Below are 22,886 nucleotides of genomic sequence, written 5' to 3'. Positions count from 1 at the left end.
ATATTATGTGACAGATCCTTTTCCCAATGTACTCTGGGTCTTTGAAAGGAAGAGACTTTAAAATATTTTTATAAATTGTAGAGATTTTATCTGATTAATAATACTTCTGGAATAGAACAAGGTAGATGGTGAGGGAAATTGGGCAGGTTCTGTTAGGCAAAATTTATAGTTTGAAAGTAGTTTAAGAATTGTGTTGATGTCAAGTTGTATTTGAAGCACAATTGTTTGTAGGAAGCAAAGACATTTTCTATGTACAAGTTTCTAAGTGTTTTAATCCCAGGCATTTCCCAGACGTTGAATAGTGTATATGTTTGAGAGGGTGGAAAAAGGTGGCTGTCATGTAGAGGTGCAACAGATAAAAGCTTCTCTGTCTTAAAGTGCTTCATACATTGGTTCCATACTCTGAGAGAATGAAGGGTAACTGGATTTTTAGTGTAATGATGGTAGTTTTTATTAACTGGGGTGCAGAGCAGGAATTATAAAGAAGATCTGCAAGATTTTATTTCTATTGCAGACCTGGCTTGTGGATATGCATCAATTTGTGTTGATGACCAAGTCTTTATAGCCTATATATTTGCCACCCAGTAATAAAACTGAAAGCTGGGTAGTGCCATGCCCCCTTCTGCTTTAGGTTGTTGTAGAGTCACCTTTTGCATCTGTGGATGTTTCGAATAATCCAAATAAATGAAGTTATGATTGAGTCAAATTTCTTAAAAAGCGTTTTTTTAATGTATTTGTGGATGCTTTGAAATAGGAAGAGCAGCTTGGGAAGGATTACCATCTTAACAATGTTGATTCTGCCTGCTAATGTAAGGTGGATGGTAGATCATCTAGTTACGTCTTGTTTAATTTTTTCCATTCCGACAGGAAAATTTTGTTGGAAAAGAATTTTATATTAACTAGTAATATTTACCCCTAGATATTGTAATAAGTTGAGACTTGAGGCGTGAAAAGGTTTGGGGCAGCCACCCGTTTAATTCGGTTTCCTGGCTGCAAACATATTTGAGACATCATATTCAAGTTTACACAACAGAGTCCAAAACAGAACTGCCTGCCAGAGCAAAGGCAGTGGGCTTTATAGTACAGAGGGCGGAAGTGATGTCGTCCTCTGGGCCGGAGCTGGAAGTGACATCATCCTTGGGGCCGGAACCGGAAGTGACCTTATCCTTGGGGCCGGAACCGGAAGTGATGTGTCCTTCCTGGAAATGGCGGCTCCTGGTGGGATTTCCCGGGTAAGACCTGTAGAGAACTCAGAAAGAGCGTCAGCGTACCCCGCTCCCCCCTGGGCAGATGTATAATCAGTATTTTCTAAGCCCTTCAGCTGCCCCCCATGCACACGTGTGTGACAATATTTAAACTGATCTGCTAAGATAAATTGTGTCCAGTCCGATATTATGTGCAAGAGAATTCACTGGAAAAAGACATGCTTTTTTTCAAAGTCATTTTAAGTCCAGATATCTTTAAAAATCTGTTAAAGCTTTTAGGACTCCAGGCACAGCAGTGGATGGGTCCAATATATACAGTACCATACCATCTGTATATAGTGATATTTTCTGTTCAAGTCCTTCTCTGAGAATCCCCTTTGTCTCTGATGTATTTCGAAGTATACAGCTAATGGTTCAGTGGCAATTGCAAAGAGCAAAAATGATAATGGGTATCCTTGTCGAGTACCAAGTTGTAGTTATCTGAAATAATGTTGTTAATATGAACTGAGGCTTCTGGACTAGTATAAAGTAGTTTGATCCATGCACACATGTTTGGGCCAGACCCAAATTTGGGCAATGTAGTGAAGAGGTAGTCCCATTCAACCAGATCAAATACTTTTTCTGCATCTAAAAATAATACAGTCTCTGCCTGGTTTTTCAATGGTCAATGCAGAGATATACCATTAGATTCATTGGCAGTCCTAAACTGAACTGACATGAGTTAGTTTGAACAAGCATCCTGTCTAGACACGCTTAGAACTTGACCTAAAGAAATCCAGTTCAGTTAATGAAAGACAATATACAGTATAGTAAATAGCCTATAATACTTCATATTGTATTCACATAAATGCAGTTGTCCACAATTTTGGTTTTAACCAAAGTGACTCCATGAATATTAAATGAGATATCTTCTTTTTTTAAATTTGCAGTGTTTGTCACGTTCTAAGATTTCAAATCCTTCAAAGTCTGTTCCTCCAGATTGCTGTACACTCTACCATAGCTTAATTAGGTATGTGCAGCCTCAGGGGTTGGAGATGTAAGCCAATCTCAAGTTAGTTCACTGATCATACACAATGATGCACTTATCTCAGAATCACTGACAAGACCAAATGTAATTAAAATCAACTGCCTCATCTTCTGCAAGTCACTGAGCAACTTTAAAGAATCCTGTGGGGATTTGCAAGACACAATGAAAAAACTGATAGCTGATCATGGTTAGTACTCTACACGTGGGCCTCCATTGGAGAGTCCGATTAAGAAGTTTATGACTGTCACAGTGGTCAGCTGAACCCCTTAACCTGCCATAATTAATTTGATTTATGAGTGAGGTAGGATTACCATGGATAGTCAACTGGAACCTGTATTAGTGCTTACAAAATGGGTCTGATTGAAAAAAAAAACAGTTCAAGGACAGCACACTTAGCAAAGAATGACTTGAAATGATTAACAATAAAAGCTTCTTCAGTTTCAGGAGAAAAAAGGCGTAAAATCAAAACAGACTGAACATTTGGAATGGTTATGGAAATGCTCCTTGAAAATTTGTATAGCATAGTTCAATGAAAAGTAAGAGTTGAAGTGGCAATGGGAACGATGGCATGGAGGATCAAATTAGAATTTTTAAAATTTTGAAGGATGTGCAGCTATATCAGGGTGCTTCAAGGCTACCCATTTCCAAAACAATACTTAATTCAGTACATTAAACTGAGAAAGAAAAGCAAAATATTAAATTGTTGTGGATTAGAACCAAGAGCCAGGCCTTTAATGACCTCTTGGGCACAGCCATCAGCAGTGTGTCTGTCTACAGAGAGAAGTTCACCCTCATTGAGAGGTTTACTAATCTCAGCAGCAACATACATGTTTTTGGAGTCTCTTCCTATGAAGTCATTAAATGGATTGGGAGAGCAAGGGGTGTCATGAAGTCACTGGAAAGGGTGTGTGGCACTCCTGATATATTTGCAAAAGGATGAAGGTCCAGGTCTTTAGAGTCCTGGAGCTTCCTCTTTTGCTATATGGTTATGAGACATGGATGCTATCCAGTTACCTGAGACGAAGACTGGACTCCTTTGGTACTGTGTCTCTTCGGAGAATCCTTGGGTGCCGCTGGTTTGACTTTGTGTTAAATGAGGTTGCTCATGAAGTCCTTAGTGAGGCACATTACCTGCATTGTGAGAAAGTGTCAGTTACGGCATTACGGCCATGTGATGCGATTCCTCAAGGGTGATCCGGTTTACAGGACCTTCATTGCTGAGGACCCGAGTGGCTGGACAAGGACAATGGAATGCCCACATAACACCTGGCTGTGGCAGATAGATGATCATTTACGGAGGGTGGGACTGGACTGTGTGTCTGCCTGGGGAGTTGCCAAATGGGATCCCGAGATGTTTTATCATGTGGTGGGTGCGGCAACATGCTGTACCAGTGCATGCCCCCCAACCTGACCTGACCTGACCTGCTTTTTGACAAAATATGCAAGACTGATAAATAGACAGCATCAAATGTAAGGTGTGGGCTTACAGTTGATGCTCCTTACAAAATAAGTAAGCAGACTCTACTTAGTCATAAGAAAGGATGGAATTTAAAGAGTACTGTTATGTAAATTTTACTTTTGCCATGGTGTAATTCATTTTCAGAACTTTTTTTTTAATTTTTTTATTAATTTTATTACAATCCATACAAAGCAATCAACTTTTTCCATCCATCCATCCATTCTCTAACCCGCTGAATCCAACCACTGGGTCACGGGGGTCTGCTGGAGCCAATCCCAGCCAACACAGGGCAGGAACCAATCCTGGGCAGGGTGCCAACCCACCGCAGGACACACACAAACACACCCACACACCAGGGCCAATTTAGAATCGCCAATCCACCTAACCTGCATGTCTTTGGATTGTGGGAGGAAACCGGAGTGCCCGGAGGAAACCCACGCAGACACGGGAGTACTCCAACTCCAACTCCAACTGCAAACTCCACGCAGGGAGGACCGGGGAAGCGAACCCAGGTCTCCTAACTGCGAGGCAGCAGCGCTACCACTGCGCCACCGTGCCGCCCAATCAAGTTTTTACAAAAAGAAAAATTGAGTTAAGAACAGATCGATCCCCACCCCCGAGAGAGAGAGCAAGCCAAACGGCATATATTTTAAGGCTTGTAAACATACCTAAATTAATAAATTCTCTGTGCTTTATGAACTTATTTTAAAATATTACTGATTAGATCCTGCCACGTTTTGAAAAAAGTCTGTACGGATCCTCTAACTGAGTATTTGATTTTTCCAATTTCAAATAGTATAACACATCAGTTTCCCACTGACTTAAAAAAGGAGAGTTTGGGTTCTTCCAGTTTATCAGAATAAGTCTGCGTGCCAACAGTGTAGTGAATGCAATCACAATTTGTTTGTCCTTCTCCACTTTAAGCCCCTCTGGAAGAACCCCAAACACAGCTGTTAATGGGTTAGGAGGGATTGTGAGTCCAAGGCTGTCTGAAAGGTAATTAAAAATTTTTGTCCAGAATAATGTTAATTTGGTACAGACCCAGAACATGTGACCCAGTGAGGCTGGGGCTTGGTTGCAACGTTCGCAGGTTGGATCATGCCCTGGAAACATTTTGAGAGTTTTAGTCGAGACAGATGTGCTCGATATATAATTTTGAGTTGTATAATTGTATGCTTTGCGCATATGGAGCTCGAGTGAATTCTCTGCATTGCTACTTTCCACTCCTTTTCTGATATATTAATTGAGAGATCTTTTCCCAGTGTCCTCTTGGATCTTTGAAAGGGAGGGATTGTAAAATGATTTTATATATTGTAGAGATGGAGTCTAAGTCCTTGAGATTGAGCAATATTTGTTCCAGCATGGATAAGGGTGCAAGATGAGGAAAATCTGGAAGGTTCTGTTTAACAAAGTTCCTGATTTGAAGATAGTGAAAGAAATGTGTAGCTGGAATGTTAAATTTGGAATGTAATTGTTCATAGGATGCAAAGACGTTGTCTATATAAAGATCTCTAAGCAAGTTAATTCCAAATTTTTCCAGATATTAAAACTGCATATGTTTGTGAAGGTTGAAAGAGGTGGTTCTCTTGCAGGGGTGCCACAGATAGAAGCTTCTCCGTCTTAAAATGCTTTCTACATTGGTTCCAGATTCTAAGTGAGTGGAGCACAATTGGGTTATTAGTATATTGCCGATAACGTGTGTTTATTGGAGCACAGAGCAAGGAATACAAAGAAGTACTGCAGGATTTTACTTCTATTGCGGTCCAAGCCTGTGTATGTTCTTCTATTTGTGTCCAGGTTCTTATCGCCTGTATATTTGCTGCCCAGTAATAAAACTGGAAGTTAGGTAGAGCCATGCCACCTTCTGCCTTTTGTCTTTGTAGGGTCGCTCTTTTGATGCGTGGATGTTTTGAATTCCAAATAAATGAGGTTATTGTTGAATCTAATTGCTTAAAGAATGATTTATTAATGTATATTGGGATGTTTTGAAATAAAAAAAGGAGCTTAGGAAGAATATTCATCTTAACAGTGTTAATTCTTCCAGCTAGTGTGAGATGAAGGGTTGACCATCTATGCAAGTCTTGTTTAATTTTTTCCATGCAGACGCGAAATTTTGTTGATATAGAGCTTTATGTTTACTTGTGATGTTTACCCTAGGTATTTAAACTGTTCTGCAATGATAAAAGGTAGGGTGTCTAATCTAATATTATATGCTTGAGAATTCACTGGAAAGAGTACACTTTTATTCAGATTAATTCTGAGACCAGAGATCTTTTGAAATTCTGTGAGTGCTGCTAAGACTGCAGGCACAGAATTTTCTGGGTCCGATATATACAGTACCATATCATCTGCATATAATGAGATTTTCTGTTCCAGTCCTTCTCTGCTAATCCCCTTTATCTGATCAGTATTTCGACAATGTATTGCCAGTGGTTCAATGGCAATGCAAACAGCAGCGGTGACAAGGGCATCCTTGTCTAGTGCCACGTTCTAGTTTAAAGTAGTCTGAGCAAATGTTGTTGATGCAAACTGAAGCTTCTGGGTTAGTATACAGTAATTTAATCCATGCACAAATGTTCGGGCCAAACCCAAACTTCTCCAATGTAGTAAAAAGGTATTTCCATTCAATCATGTCGAATGCTTTTTCTGCATCCAATGATAATAATATTTCTGGGGTGTTTGATTTAGTTGGTGAGTATATTACATTAAACAGGCGTCAAGATTTGAAGATAAGTGTCGGCCCCTAATAAATCCAGTTTGGTCTTGTGATATTACCGAGGGGAGCACTTTCTCCATCCTTCTAGCTATGATTTTAGAGAGTATTTTAACGTCGTTATTCAGAAGTGAAATTGGTCTGTATGATGCACATTGTAATAAGTCCTTATTTTGTTTTGGAAAGACAGTGATTAGTGCTTGGCGAAAGGTTTGTGGAAGAGATTGGTTATCTCTGGCTTCTGTAAATGTTGCTAATAGGAGGGAGCTAGCTGAGCGGAGAATTTCTTGTAAAATTCTGCAGGGTAGCCATCAGGGCCTGCTGCTTTCCCGCCTTGGAGTGACTTTATAGCATCTAGTAATTCTGATAACGCAAGAGGTTTATCAAGTTCCTCCACACTAAAAGCGTCTATTTGTGGTATCTGTAATGTATCCAGAAATGCATTAGATTGTGTATTGTCTTCTTTAAACTCAGTAGTATATAGGGATTTATAGTAGTCTCTAAAAGTGTACATTATATTTTTGTGTTCAACGATTTTATCTCCGTTCGTGTTAGTGATTACCGAGATTGCGTTGCGCACTTCTTGCTTGTGAATTTGTTGAGCTAAAAGCTTATTAGTTTTCTCTCCATGTTCATAGTAATGATGTCTAGATTTGTAGATTAGTTGTTCAGTTTCTTTAGTTGTCAAGAGGTTTAATTCTGAATGTAGAGTCATTTTCAGAACTAATAGCTGTTTATAATGATACAAGAAATGTGCATGTTATGAGTATCTCTTCAAAATGAAATCCATTCATTCATTTACTTACTGAAAACATTTAATCCGTTTCAGGATTGTAAGGTCTCTACCTCATAAGAGACATCCCCAACTGAATTTTAGATATCTCAAACATTTCAGTATATCTTGAAATAACAACCAGACTATTTTAAGCTATCTCACATGTATTTAGACATTTCTAAACTGCACCTCCATATACCATAAAATACATTTTGCATTTCATCTCAAATGTAGTTTAACTTTGTGTGTAATTCTTTATATCATAACTAAACTCATTATGACAGGAAGACTATCGAAAAGACAAGATATATTACAAGAAGAACTGTATTTCAGACATAGTAACTTTAAGATATCTTGAAATCTAAAATAATCTGTTATTTCAAAGTATCCTGAAATGTATTTAAGATACAGTATATTAACATACCTTTCAGATATCTTAAAAAGATCATTATGTGATTTTTAGTAAACATCTTATCATATAATTCATTAAAATATCTTAAAATACATTTTGAGAGATATCTCAAAATTAATTTAGCTTGCCATAGCTTTCTGTCATTTGAAGATATACCGTATATGCTCACGTATAAGTCGGGTCTTGAAACCTGAAAAATAGATCATAAAATCAGACCCCAACTTGCCTCCTCCAATCTCACATTAGTTTTTCAGACACGTCGAATTTTGTTGCAGCAGCACATTTACCAATTTCTTTCGCTACTTTAGCGACATTTAATATAAAACCAGCTTCATATTTTCTTCTGATTGAACGCTCCATCGTAGATAAGGGATGCTCTTACGATAAAGGTGTATGAGTGTGTGAGATACAAAAAACACAAATCAGTACAAATGTCGCTTCGGAGTAGTTCGGGTATTACCGTGTGGTCACATACGCACCATAGAGAGAAAGAGAGAGAGAGAGAGAGAGAGGTTAAGAGTACCTGCTGATACAGCCCATTGCCGCACCAACATAGAAAAAAAGGCACTGTGCTCCATGGTTACTCTATCAGGTGGGCGTTAGCATATCATAATCTTTTGGACCAATAGTCTGAGTTTTCCACATTCGATTTATACAGCCGATATTATAAAATACCAGAAATTATACGGTAAAATCAAGTTCCAAATTATCCGCGGGAGAATTTATCCTCGAGTATATACGGTAATACTACTTACTATTTCCCTACACAAATAATGCAATTTTCGAAGATATACAAAATATTTTATGATATTTGGAAAATTCTATGGTCCTATAAATGGATGATCAGAATTAAAACATAACATCATTAAAGTTACTGAATCCAGGTGAGCGTCACTAAAACAAAAACGTATTCGGTAAGCATCTGAAATACATTAGGAACCAGTTTTGGACAGGGTCACAGTCAGTTGATAGGCCCATTTAAGTGCTCAGAGACAGTTTGGAATTGACAATTTACTTGCTGTGTGTGGGAAAAGTACCTGGAAAAACACCCCGGGAGAATATGTATACTTTACAGAGACAGCGAATGGGCTTGGGAAGTGTACTTCATACTCGTAAGGCAACTATGCTCTGATAATTTCTGAAATAAATATTTAAAACAAGATTTTACAAGGTTAAAAGGAAATTGTTAATCAAATTTTGATCATTTGGAATTGATTTGGATACATGATATACCATATTAATTCATTCGTTGATTAATCACCATTCATTCCTTTTCTAAATTCACATATAGGTTTTTACTGATATAAATAAAGCTCCTTTTAAAACGTAATTATAGAGTTATATTCAAGTACGGACACAGTGAAAAAAAAAATCTAAATGTTGAGATTAAAGTCGACATGTTGACTTTATTCTCAACATTTCCACTTTATTCTCGTAGTTAATTTTGTCAGTAGAATGTTGCAAACTAAACTTTATCTTAAAATGAATGTATAATTTACTAGATTTTCTCAAACTCCCTCATAAATTAATGTAGCACATTAAATGCTTTATATTAGGTGTACCCTGACCCAGTTAATCTCTATGCGCTTCTTAAACTGACTTCCTCTTGCACTGAGAGGCGCCGGCAGCGATCGCCGCACATTCACTTCATGATATTCCTGCTATATGAACATTCAGAATACTAAGATAAATAGGGGAGACTGGGGACGGTTGCAACACTTTTTGCATTCCTCTCATTTACTCAGAGACTGTTTGGACTACACCAGCCAAATTTGTATTCTATAAACTTACATCTGTCTGCTAATTACCCATAGTACTTGTAGTTAATTATATTTTACATATCCTGCACAATATTGATTTGAACTGAAGAAGTCAGATGTTGCAACACATATAAGGGACGGTTGCAACATGTTAAACATATATTAAATTTCAATAATTAACCTTTGCTTTTTCTCTGAACTTGCATAGTACTGTGTAAATCTACAATTATACAATAATATTAAAGTAGATTAAATGCCTGGGATATCATAAATTGTCATTGTCATCCCTGGGTGGGTCTTCATCCAAGAATCACAGGCTGAGTTGACAACTCTTTTTGATGGCCCATATACACTCCTGTCAAGTGGCTGTAATTTGTGAGAGCAGTGTGGGTGGAAGGATAGCAAAACAATTCCATGGCTGCGGCAGAATTTGATGCCTTCTATTGACAGGTGAGATGGGAGATTGTCAAGAATTAATAGAAGTTTGGAGTCTGAGGAACTCTTTGTGTGTAGCTGAAAGTGTTTCAAGTAAACAAGAAAGTCAGCCTCTTGCATCCACCCTGATGCGTTGGCTGTCCCAATACAGCCAGGTGGGCCATCCTGAACAAAATGAGATTTGTAATGCACACGTGGGAAAATGAACATTGGGGGTATGGAGTTGCCAAGTGCATTGATTGTACAAGCTAGTGTGACAAGTGTGCCTCTTTCTGCTGAGGTAGCTGCACCAACTTGCCTGTCACCACGTCTTGCCACAACCCTGTCGGGAGTTTGAACAGTTGTTATCCCAGTTTCATCCAGGTTCCATATGTTTTGTGACTGAAACTTGTTTTTGTCCAAAACCTGGCTTAAATTGTTAAAAAAAATTGTTAACATTTGTTTCATTTAAACTGGTTGTCCTCAAAAGGCTTGTGGCTTGAGGACGTCTTATTGAGAGAGTTGGGTGCCATTTTAAAAAACCATTAAACCAGTCAACACCAGTCATACAGGCCTCAATCCACTGTGAGGGAAAGTTGCACTTATAGTGAGAGGCGAGTTGAAATACAAGCCTACGAACCTGAAATAAAATGTTATAAAATGTAAATAGTTTTTATTATCTTTCACTTTTTACCGATATTACCCTAACCCTCTCACCCTCTTACTCTCTTTATACATTTCTGTTAATTTCTCTTCCCTCTTTAGGACTTAACCCATAATATAAGTCTGCTGCCCTTTGTAAATACTGTTTTAGACTCCTCTCTTGGTCTTCTGAGAACACTCTTCTGATGGTCCAGTACCCTGCACGTGGTAACTTATCTGATCCCTCACTTGCAAGCTTCTCTCTTTTCTTATGGAATCGAAATAAGGTGGTATGACAGATGGAAAAGTCCTTGGCGGCTGCCCGGACTGCCCTGCCCTCATTCCTAATTACATTTGAAGCTTGTTCCAAAATTTCGAGGGGAACCCCTCTGTTAGTAACTCTCTTCCTCACTCTTGGCATACTGGAAAAAACAGAATATTATTTCTATTTTTAGATCCATAAACTACAGTTAAGCTGTATAGCAGTATACTTCGGACTTAAACTGAAAAAAATGTCCTGATTCTTAACTAAAAATGTTAAAAAGTAATGACATGTAGTCTATTTCAATATGGCTGGTTGGCTAGGGGACGGTTGCACCAAGTTGTTGCAACTGTCCCTGACCTGCCAAGCCATGACAGAACACCATGTGCTAGCTATTCAAAGAGTCAGGGAAACATGCTAACAATACTTTTTAAAAGTCAGCACCACAATGATTTGAGCTAGGTATGTTTTGATTAATTAAAATAAAAGCTATGGACAGCAAGTCAAAAAAATAACTTGCAAAAAAAAATACTTTCATACCTTAAAAACAGTTATTTTTCAATAAACGCAGCAGCAGATGATGAAAGTGTATAGTTTCTCTCTGGTGGAGAGAGGGCCTAACTGAGCATGTGCAGTATGAGTATCATCACTCTAGCATGTTTCTAATTGGAGAAATAAGACTTGTTGCAACCGTCCCCAGTCTCCCCTACTTGATATCTTTTTCACAATGAAATGCATTAAAGCATGTATTAAACATGGGTGGCGGGGTGCACGGTGGCGAGGATGTAGTGCTGCTCCCTCTCAGTAAAGGTGTACGTTCAGTGTAGAGAACTTTATGACAGGTGTGACGATGCTCCAAAAAACTGGATATATGAATGGGTATCGCACGGGTTTAACTGAAATATTATGTAAATGTTGGGTTCGTGATGTGGTGGTCGGAGACACGAGCGCAGAATTCAATGGATGTTCTTCTGAGCTGGCTTTCTTTATTGCATGCGTGCTGTCTCTATCTGACGTAGGCCCTACTAAACCCCCAGTTCCTACCCTTCCTTTTTCTTTCTCCATATAACCAATCACCACACGATAAACGTCTTTGAGAAATTAAAACTAGTTATAAACCTAGACCTCAGAGTTTTCAGAACTTTAAAAAAATTCTTCGTTATACATGTACATGTTTAATTATGCCATCCATCCCAGCAAGCATCGTGTGCGAGGCAGGAGTAAATCCTGAATGGGGCGCCAGCACATCGCAGGGTAAATACGAGCAACACATACAGTAGCTGGGTCAATAATACATAACAAAACCCCACATCCTACATGACTTTGAAAGGAAATTGAAGCACGCTGAGTAAACCCACCAGAAAAACATGCAAATTCAAGGCAGTGTACACCCAAGACCTCCTTGCTGCGAGGCAGCAGTGCAACCACCACGCCACCGTGCCCCCACATGCTTTAATACATTTAAAGTTATGAAAACTCTGAGGTCTAAGTTTATAACTAGTTTTAATTTCACAAAGACGTTTATCGCGTGGCGATTGGTTATGTGCAGAAAGAAAAAGGAAGGATAGGAACTGGGGGTTTAGTACGTCAGATAGAGACAGCACGCAGGCAATAAAGAATAATTGGCGAGAATAAAGTGGAAATGTCGAGAATAAAGTCAACATGTCGACTTTAATCGCGACATTTAGATTTTTTTTCTTCACTGTGGGCCTTTTAAATGTATTTTTAAAACATTTGTTATTCTTTAAAAAAAGGAAAACATATTACCATCGTCCTGAAAAGGCTACCCACATCTGAGCGATTAGTATGATTTGATTACTGAATGAATGAATGCCTTTTTGTGGTTCCGACGGTAGTTTCGTATTTTTATCGCGCATTAACTGATGCATGTACCCTTTGCATACACCCCATAAAATGACAGAATTGTAGCATGGGTTAAATGTACCGCCCGGAGAAGAACTGAGAAATGTGGTTAGAGATTGGTACGTTTTTAGCAGTGAATCACTTAAGGCATTGAACTCTAAACCATAAAGCCTCTTCCCCGCAATGTCACCCAACCTGTTCGTGGTCTGATTTTTTTTTAAGTAGTGGTAAACGAAAGTAGTATATTAGTTTCAAGTCGCCTTAGGAAAGTTTATGGTATATACAGTCTGTCGCTAGCTTACGTAAAGTTCGTTACATTCTTAGGTTTCAATATATTAAAAAAAATAAATAGCTAAGCACTTACAGCGAAAGGCAGACTTCAAACTAACTAACGGTCTCGTATTCGCCCTGGTAGACATACATTGTGAGGTTTGTAACTCTGCACTTTTCTTTTCTTTCTTCTTCTACGGTATATGAATACAAATTCAAATCAGCACACACATTTATTATGCCAATTCATTATTAAGAACATTTCTTTTTCCTGCTCGTATAATTCAACGTCAGTGGGGTGTCATTCATCATCCAGTAAAAAAACAGGACCGTCCCTGAAAAATAATATCTCGAACTGAAAATGGATTGTCTCACACGTGTATACCTGGTGCATGTAATCAGAGAGCCAGTATTCTGGGTAAATAAAAAAGAAAGAAAAAAACAACAACAACATACGGCATATAAATGCCGATGTAAAAGAACAAAATCGAGTCACTCTGTGAAGAATCGATTTCCATCATTGTCACAGAAGCAGCCAAGCCTTTAAGTTTTAATGTGCAGTATTGGCCGGCGTGTTTATGAAAAATGGGCGAGAGTCAAGCGAATGTGCGTGAGGACGCGGATACCAGCCAGTGGCCCCAGCAGGCGCTCCTCTTGATCACTGGGATTTTTCCCACGGTGCGACAAAGGACGGTTCTCAAAGCAAAGAAATTAATTCCGGGCAGCCATGTGCAATCATTACATAATACGGTGCTAAAATTGTATTTTTATCAAGAAGGACAAAAGTAGTTATGTAAATTAGGTTTCTCGGCTATCAGTTCTATGGATAGAAATGTCAGCTGTGAGGGAGAGCCGCCCAACTCCGAGCACATCCTTCACAGTAAGTACGTCGAGGCGCGATTAACGCTGAAAGAGCTGTGTAAAAATGCCGCGATACTAGTGGCACATTTTCAATTATAGCACATACTACATACAGTATTGTTGTATTTAGTAGTCTTCAGTGTAGAATGGTCTCGAGTTTAATAACAGTTCGATGTTCTGATCAGCGGCGTCGTTAGCTTTAGCACTTATTAGGGGCTTAGCCCCCCAGCGAAATGCCGTTAGTCCTGCGTATGTTACAGGATTAGGACTCGTCCATAGCTATTGATGGAGTCTATAGAGTTTTGCGCAGTCGTATCCCCCCAAAACGACTCAAAAACTCATTCTGATATCTATTTATTTTGACTGTCCAGATGAGTTTGGGATAGTTAACAAGAAATATCAACCTACACATTTTACTTCCTCAACACTTTCAGCTCCAGAGACACACAGATTTTCTGGCACCACCGTTTCCACTAGTTTGACTGAGTCAATGTCTTCGCTGTGATTTCCTATACTTATATTCCATCAGCCTTTGCGTATTTTTGTATTAGTCTGTATTGTACGCATCAGAGAAGAACTGTCCATTGTGACCATCTATGCTCCAGTGTCTTTACAGGCTGGACAAACTTACATTACAGTGTCATCTTTTCTAGCAATAGCACTTAGCCTGGTTGTGTGGTTCCTAATAGCGCCATTGCTTGATAAAGAGCCATTTCATTCTGTGAAGGGCACTTTGCATATGAAATTGATTATTTGTGCTTTGAAAAGGTTCCTAATATGTGGAGAAAACAGAAATATTTAATGTATAATAAGCTACCAGGCAGGATACAACAGATCCAGAAAACCCTTAATCTGTGTTATTTTTGTCAGTAAGAGTTTAGGAACCCACTGGTGCTTTACAGCGCAATTTCCATCTTAATGGAGTTTGATCTAAATACAGACAGGTTCTTTCTAGAATCTTCATGTGGATGGTTCTTTTGGGAACTAAGGAGAGTTTCTCTGTGGCATCGCTTCAAAGAACCACTTTAGCCCCTTATTTTTAAAGTTGTGAGTTAGCCCCTGAGGTTGGTGCCGTTGACTTCCAAGGAGGCAGACCCGCAGTAAATATGGACGCTGCTCACTAATGTTTTTTGTTTTCCTGTCCGCCATTGTCTACTGGCTATAGTTCAATAATTAATTAAGTGACAGATTTTGCTGAGCTCTGTTTATATTAATCAGTTCTGATCCACTTTGTTTCCTGTCTGTATGAACAAACTATGTCTTTATGTGTACTCATTATGTAATTAGTAATTTGATATGTATGTTTTTGTATCTGTGAACGTGTTACAGTGCTGTGCGCCTGAACTCAGTAAAGAATGCTACACAGAAATAAACACAATTAAAGGCTTTACTTGTCCCAAGGTGAAATTTAGCTTTTACAGAAACTTCAAAAATATTGAACGATTACAACAACAATCCTTCAAACACGGGTGGCGCAGTGGTAGCGCTGCTGCCTCGCAGTTAGGAGACCCGGGTTCGCTTCCCGGGTCCTCCCTGCGTGGAGTTTGCATGTTCTCCCCGTGTCTGCGTGGGTTTCCTCAGACAGTCCGAAGACATGCAGGTTAGGTGGATTGGCGATTCTAAATTGGCCTGGGTGTGTTTGTGTGCGTCCTGCGGTGGATTGGCACCCTGCCCTGGATTGGTTCCTGCCTTGTTGGCTGGGATTGGCTCCAGCAGACCCCTGTGACCCTATATTCGGATTCAGCGGGTTAGAAAATGGATGGATGGATGGATCCTTCAAACACACACAATTACAAAAAAGAGAGGAAAAAAAAAAAACAATTCACATAGATTTTTCCATTGTTGTCACCTCAAGTCTTTTCTGGTCAATAGCTGTTCACATTGCCTTAAAAGATCTTGTGCAAAAATCTCACCAAATACTTCAGCATGTAGTAAGTGTAGGAGTTGTCATGTTTACAGAGTACAGTGAAATTGTTACTTAGATGTCTGACAAACACGCAGCACATCAGCACACTCCAGCACCTTGATAAACACAAATGAATGAAAATATACAGTTAGGTTCATAAATATTTGGACAGAGACATTTTTCTAATTTTGGTTCTGTACATTACCGCAATGAATTTTAAATGAAACAACTCAGATGCAGTTGAAGTGCAGACTTTCAGCTTTAATTCAGTGGGTTTAACAAAAAGATTGCATAAAAATGTGAGGCAACTAAATTATTTTTTTTAAACAATCCCTTTATTTCAGGGCCTCAAAAGTAATTGGACAAATTAAATAACTGGAAATAAAATGTTTATTTCTAATACTTGGTTGAAAACCCTTTGCTGGCAGTGACAGCCTGAAGTCTTGAACTCCTGGGCATCACCAGATGCTGGGTTTCCTCCTTTTTAATGCTCTGCCAGGCCTTTAATGCAGCGGCTTTCAGTTGCTGTTTGTTTGTGGGCCTTTCTGTCCGAAGTTCAGTCTTCAACAAGTGAAATGCATGCTCAGTTGCGTTAAGATCAGGTTACTGACTTGGCCATTCAAGAATTTTCCACTTCTTTGCTTTAATAAACTCCTGGGTTGCTTTGGCTGTATGTTTTGGGTCATTGTCCATCTGTATCATGAAATGGCCAACCAATTTGACTGCATTTAGCTGGATTTGAGCAGACAGTATGTCTCTGAACACCTCAGAATTCATTCGGCTGCTTCTGTCCTGTGTCACATCATCAATAAACACTAATGTCCCAGTGCCACTGGCAGCCATGCACACCCAAGCCATCACACTGCCTCCACCATGTTTTACAGATGATGTGGTATGCTTTGGATAATGAGCTGTTTCACGCCTTCTCCATACTTTTTTCTTGCCATCATTCTGGTAGAGGTTGATCTTGGTTTCATCTGTCCAAAGAATGTTTTTCCAGAACTGTGCTGGCTTTTTTAGATGTTCTTTAGCAAAGTCCAATCTAGCCTTTCTATTCTTGAGGCTTATGAGTGGCTTGCATCTTGCAGTGCACCCTCTGTATTTACTTTCATGCAGTCTTCTCTTTATGGCAGACTTGGATATCGATACGCCTATCCCCTGAGAGTGTTGTTCACTTGATTGGCTGTTTTGAAGGGGTTTCTCTTCACCATAGAAATGATTCTGCTATCATCCACCACGGTTGTCTTCTGTGGACGTCCAGGTCTTTTTGCGTTGCTGAGTTCACCAGTGCTTGCTTTCTTTCTCAGGATGTACCAAACTGTAGATTTTGCCACTCGTAATATTGTAGCAATTTCTCGGATGGGTTTTTTCTGTTTTGCGCAGCTTAAAGATGGCTTCTTTCACCTGCATGGAGAGCTCCTTTGACCGCATGTTGTCTGTTCACAGCAAAACCTTCTACATGTAAGCACCACACCTCAAATCAACTCCAGGCCTTTTATCTGCTTAACTGATAATGACATAACGATGGACTTGCCCACACCTGCCCATGAATTTGCCTTTGAGTCAATTGTCCAATTACTTTTGAGCCCCTGAAATGAAGGATTGTGTTAAAAAAATACTTTAGTTGCCTCACATTTTTATGCAATCGTTTTGTTCACCCCACTGAATTAAAGCTGAAAGTCTGCACTTCAACTGCATCTGAGCTGTTTCATTTAAAATTCATTGTGGTAATGTACAGAATCAAAATTAGAAAAAAAACTTGTCTCTGTCCAAATATTTATGGACCTAACTGTACAACTTCATTTTTTATTAGGAGATATAAATATGTTTCTAAAAAGTTATTTCACTAAAATAATGACTATGCCAAAAAGCTGCTGCATTATCTTCATACAATCTAATTTAATATTTCTTGGCATTTAAATTCAGTGTTAAAACTGCTTCTGCTTCCTGAAGTTGAAAAAGACTTGATCTTGTCTGGCTTAAACTTTTTAACAACTTTCAGCAACATTCACAAACCAAAGAACAAATTACTTTTTAATAAATCATGCTATAAAATTTCATAACACGATCTGTAAACAGGGTGGCACAGTGGCACAGTGGTAGTGCTGCTGCCTCGCAGTAAGGAGACTCCTGCGTGGTGTTTGCATGTTCTCCCCATGTCTGCATAGGTTTCCTCTGGGAGCTCCGGTTTCCTCCCACAGTCCAAAGACATGCAGGTTAGGTGCATTGGCAACCCTAAATTGGCCCTAGTGTGTGCTTGGTGTGTGGGTGTGTGTGTGTGCCCTGCAGTGGGCTGGCGCCCTGCCCGGGGTTTGTTTCCTGCCTTGCGCCCTGTGTTGGCTGGGATTGGCTTCAGTTGGATAATGGATGGATGGATCTGTAAACATCACAAGTAAGCTGCTAGAGAACTTAAAGTGTAGCCATTCATAACAGATTTGTAAACAAAATAAAAAATAGTACCTAGAGAACTATGAGACAGCTGCTTTACAAATTGTATAAAATACTCAGAACAGGGGTGCCAAACTCCGGGCCTGGAGGGCCGCAGTGGCTGCAGGTTTTCATTCTAACCCTTTTCCTAATCAGTGACCAGTTTTCACTGCTAATTAATTTCTTTTCCCTTCATTTTAAGGATTCAGTCCTCTGAATTCCTTTTTTCATTAAATGACAGCCAAACAGAAATGAGATGTAAAACGAGCCAACAGACATCCCGCTAAACTGGATCTTCAAACTCCAACCAATTTCACTCCAACCAATCTCTTAATGAGAAGCCGAATCTTGCTGTTAATTAAACCTGCTACTTAATTCCATGGCTTGTTGCTGCTCTCATTCTGCCACAGCAGACATTTCCAAAACTTTTTTTTCACTGTCAGAATGTTTTGGTGTCCTGAGAGATCAACCTTACTGAGACCTCCACCTTTCTTTATTTCAGATGCGGTGGTTAGCTGATCATATGGTGGCTCGTTTTGTGTTTCTTTATTGTTTGGCTGCTAATTAAGGCAAAAGAAGCAACTAAGGGGCCTAAGGAGTCAAGTTAATTAAAACTTAAGAAAAAGAAGTTAATCAGCAGCAAAAATTGGTCACTAATGAAGAAGATGGTTAGAATGAAAACCTGCAGCCACTGCGGCCCTCCAGGACCGGAGTTCAACATCCCTGACTCTGAAGACAAGAAATAATTAAAATGTACAACTTAACAGAAACTATTTCTCTCACACCATATTAGCTCTCTGCACAGCGTGAGGTATGACAGCATACCAGTTCAGCTTTAAAACCAGATTTGCTTTACCATAATAACAGATCCAACAAGAAGCTGAACCTCAGTCCAAATGAATTATAGATGCATCTCAGTTTATGGCAAGTGTAAGCAGCATAAATGTTGTCAGTTTGAATCCCCTGTATGTTTAGGTGCATGTACTGTGTAAATACAGGATGGTCCAGTGGTGAGCACTGCTCTTTCACATTTTCAGGAGACTGGCCTTGACTCCCTTCCTTGTTGCTGTCTCTGTGGAGTTTGCATGTTCTTCTTGTAGGTTTTTCTTGGGGTTTTCTGGTTCTCTACTTATTTTAGGCTAACTGGGGAGTCCATATTAGTCTGGTGGAAGTGACTGTGAGTGCCCCCTGTAATGGACTGATTGACTGTTCAGGGTTTGCTCCTGGCTTTCATCCAGTGCTGTTGGGGCACTGGTCATTGTGATTGTGTTTTTGAATTCAAAGGTAAAAAAAAAATATGGATTGCTATGTCTATGTTTAATATATATATATATATATATTTTTTTTTCTTCTTCAGACATTGACTTAGAAACTAGCACATTATATATGGTGCTAACAGCAATGTCAGTGATTGGAAGTCTAGTGTATCTGGAAGAAGTCATCTACATATTGAAGAAAATTCCCCAATCATACAAAAGGAAGACTTACATTTGGGTGACTGGAGCCCCCCCAGTAAGGCTTTCTGTTCTGCTAACCACTCTTATTTTAATGATATTCTTTAGGCAGCAGTTGTGAAATGAACTATCCACCTTAACAAATGATAAGTGCTTGTGTATCTGTCTGTCTGTCCAGTTGCTATGTCTCTGTCATTCCAACAGATGGAGCATCACAAACATCTGTAGAAATAAAATTCATTGCATTTGTTATTTCAACAGATGCCACATTACAGACATTTGCATGCATTTTACTACTAAGTGCATTACAAAATATATTCCAATATAGGATGCACTGAAAATATAAATACTGAGGTTAAATCGATTACTTAGACTACAAACTGTCTTAGATACAGCTAGTTTAAAGGTATTTTGAGAGGTGGCTCAATGGACAAGAGTTCTTCAGGAAGTAAAGGCTTGGAACATGGGAGACAGGCAGGGCCCATCAAAAGTAAAAGGTAAGAGAGACAAAAAGAGAAGCATACATGTACTGGAAGTGATGATCCATATTGTCATGCAGCTTTGGTATGATCTAAGAACTGAGCCAGGAGAAAGTGGCCAACACGTAAGATAGATATTGCCCCTGGGCGTACAACATGGCAAAGGTCAGGGATTTCTTGTCTTTCAGGTAGGGAGAGAGAAAGTGAAGTCATGGAGGACTCTTGAGAAATTAACCTCCAGGCCAACAGAAGGCAGAAAATGGTATCAAGGTGGAAGGATATGAGCCCCTAGTTATGTAGCCTGATTTTGAAAACCTAATTATTTTTATTATTATATCCTCTTTTGTGTTCCTGTTGTACTCCAAAAAGAATGTAGAAATCTTTACAATTATTATGTCTTTCACATGTCCACAAGTCAAAATGGCTGAAAGCATGTCTCAAAAATAGAAAAAAGAATTCAATGTGTTTGTGCAATTCCAACAAGGTAAAATGTTAACCATGGCGTCCCCCCCGAAACCACATCCAGACTGTTGTTGTGAGTCGAGCTCATTTTTAAGGTGTGCCTCTCCGCCCACACACTTGGGTGGCACCACACAAGTACAAAATGTAAAGAAACAAGTGTCTTGTTGCTCCATGGGATCTTTTCTGCAGTCTGGTTTTGTGCTAAATCTGGACCCACTGTTTTAAAGCATCTTAGAGCTGTGTGGTCCCTTTCAACTCACCTTGCAGACAGATAGCTCCCTTTTGACATTTCTTTCCTTTAATCATTACATTCAACGCTTACAAAGTTTTGAATTGCCTGTACAAGCCGTTGAGAAAATGCTCATTATAAGGGTACCACGCAAGAAATTTAGGTCATGGGTTGGGGTAAGCAGGTTTAGGAAATAAGTGGATGGATGAGAAATAATAATAAACTATAAGCTTAAGTTTTTTTTCCATTTTTTAACATCACTTTCATTCTCAAAGCTGCTTACTCTGATTCGGGCTTATCACAGCAGATTTGTTTCTGCCTGTTATGACAGAATTTTTCCTCACGGTACAAGCAAACTATAGTTTCTCAGTATAATGTTATTTTTCCAAGTGTTTGCCTTTGAGTCAGGGGCTCACTGGTACTAGCAAACATTTCCATTACTATTTTGAATATCAAAAAGAATTATAATATTGTAATATTGTATTGTATTGTCCCCAAACCACCCCGTCTAACCCCCAAAAGGCGCGCTATGCTCCAGCCACCTCGCATCTCTGTCGCTTGTGTTGTTTTGGGGGTTGATTTGTATGCACCCTGAGGAGATGCGGTCTGATCAGCTGCTGTCTGCTGCTGCTTTCGAGCTGTGCATTGATTATTTAAAAGCCTGTACAGCAGCTGTCCTTTTGTCTCACTGCTTTGTCTCGCATGACGTCAAAGTGTCTCTCGCAGGACATCAAATTGTCTTCCGAGAAAATCACGTATCGTCTCCTTCCAAGCCTTCCAAAATTTTTTTTATAATAGAGAGATGTAGCAGTACTAGTTACCAGTGCATACAAACCTTTTCATTTCAGTTCAGTGCGATGTAGTGTCATTATATTGTTGAAATATGGTATTTCTGAAATGTTGTAAAGTGTTGATTTTGGGATAGCATATTACTCTTTAAAAATTTACATTAATAAATTATTTAAAACTGGAATATGGCCTTGTACAATCCAGTGTGGTTGCTATTGTAAGCTCCTCACTGCTGCATTCTGTTAATTATTTTATGTATTATTGGAAAAGCTGCCCTATATTTAAAAAAAAATCATCAGAAAAAGTTTGAGATTTTAACACTGACGTGTCACTCATCCTTGTTTATAGGTCATTTCAGCAGCGTCTTGCATTGCTCTTTGGGTCCCTCGCTCCTCTATGTTTACAGAATTCACGGCTTCCATGTGAGTTGACTTCCAGCATTCTTACTGTTATGTGATTATTTCTTTCAGATAGTAGATGATAAAAGTATAGGATGGTAGAACCCTTCTAGTAAATTATGTTAACATTTTTCATTTGTGAAATAAACGACTAGATACAAAACAAAGGTTTGAGGCAAAAGGCTTTGAGTTGAGTACAATGTGTACAGGTTTGAGTCCAAAATAGAACTGTTTAAATATGAAGGTTGAGGGGTTTCTATAACAAGTGACATTCTCGGGGCCGGGACAGGTAGGATTTCTTGTAGTTGGTCTGCTGAGAGAATAGAGAGAGGTTTAATGCAACAACACCCCCACCGCCCCCGGCCTGGCATGGGATTGGCATTTTCTTGTCCCTTTGGTTGACTCCCAAGCACAAGTGTGACACATTATTTTAGTATAAAATGTCTCCAGGGTGAGCTATTATAACTCAACCTGATATCACTCATAATCAAAGAAGGCAGCATTTCTAAGCTTCTATGACAATATGTGTCTTTGTTCTAGCAATACATTCTAGAAATCTAAGCAACAAAACATGTGATTCAGTGTCCGAGACCTCATAAAACAACATCCCATATATCTCATCTCAAACATCATCTCAAACAAAATCCCAATGCTTTTCACAAGAATAGTTCTGTAGTTGAAATATTTCCATACATTTTATTTAAATTTGGCTCACAGGCAGCTATAGTGATTTGCAGAGGGTCACACAACAAACCGTCAGCCTTGTGGTTTACAGCCACCAGACCAACTGTCCAGGAAGAGCAAGGAATTAAACCAGTATTAAAATATTAGAATTTCATTCATGGTTCATTTACTGTGTGAACATCAGTGAGTGCCTAAATGGTCTCTATGTTGGGCTTGGACACATTTATGTCAGATTTCAGTGCCCAGTAACCCTGAAGCAAATAAAGTAGATTAGGGAATGCTATGCCTATAGGTTAACTCTGTTGCATTAAGTTACACGAACATTATTAAATCAAGCTTGACAAACCTTATTAGATTATGTTAGAGATACCTTACCAAATTATGTTTAACCACTC

General features: G+C 39.1%; 1 protein-coding gene across 3 annotated transcripts in view; it reads left to right on the top strand.

Moving 5' to 3' along the window:
- The first annotated feature begins 13,273 nt into the window (after positions 1 to 13,273).
- Positions 13,274 to 22,886, top strand: part of LOC120537188 (organic solute transporter subunit alpha-like) — a 46,816-nt gene continuing 37,203 nt past the window's right edge. Inside the window, exons 1-3 of one of the 3 annotated variants that reach the window (XM_039765932.1) lie at positions 13,274 to 13,682; positions 19,354 to 19,508; positions 21,758 to 21,831. In XM_039765932.1, the coding sequence (XP_039621866.1) occupies positions 13,625 to 13,682; positions 19,354 to 19,508; positions 21,758 to 21,831 (287 nt within the window). In that variant the 5' untranslated portion in view covers positions 13,274 to 13,624. Of the gene's footprint in view, positions 13,683 to 18,726; positions 18,808 to 19,353; positions 19,509 to 21,757; positions 21,832 to 22,886 lie in introns of those variants that run through there. The other 2 variants (XM_039765933.1, XM_039765934.1) reach the window with 2 other exon arrangements.

This window comes from Polypterus senegalus, chromosome 10, assembly GCF_016835505.1.
Source record: "Polypterus senegalus isolate Bchr_013 chromosome 10, ASM1683550v1, whole genome shotgun sequence".
Lineage (NCBI taxonomy): Eukaryota > Metazoa > Chordata > Cladistia > Polypteriformes > Polypteridae > Polypterus > Polypterus senegalus.
Note: the sequence above shows the minus strand (reverse complement) of the source record. Positions and strands in the feature narration are given on the sequence as shown.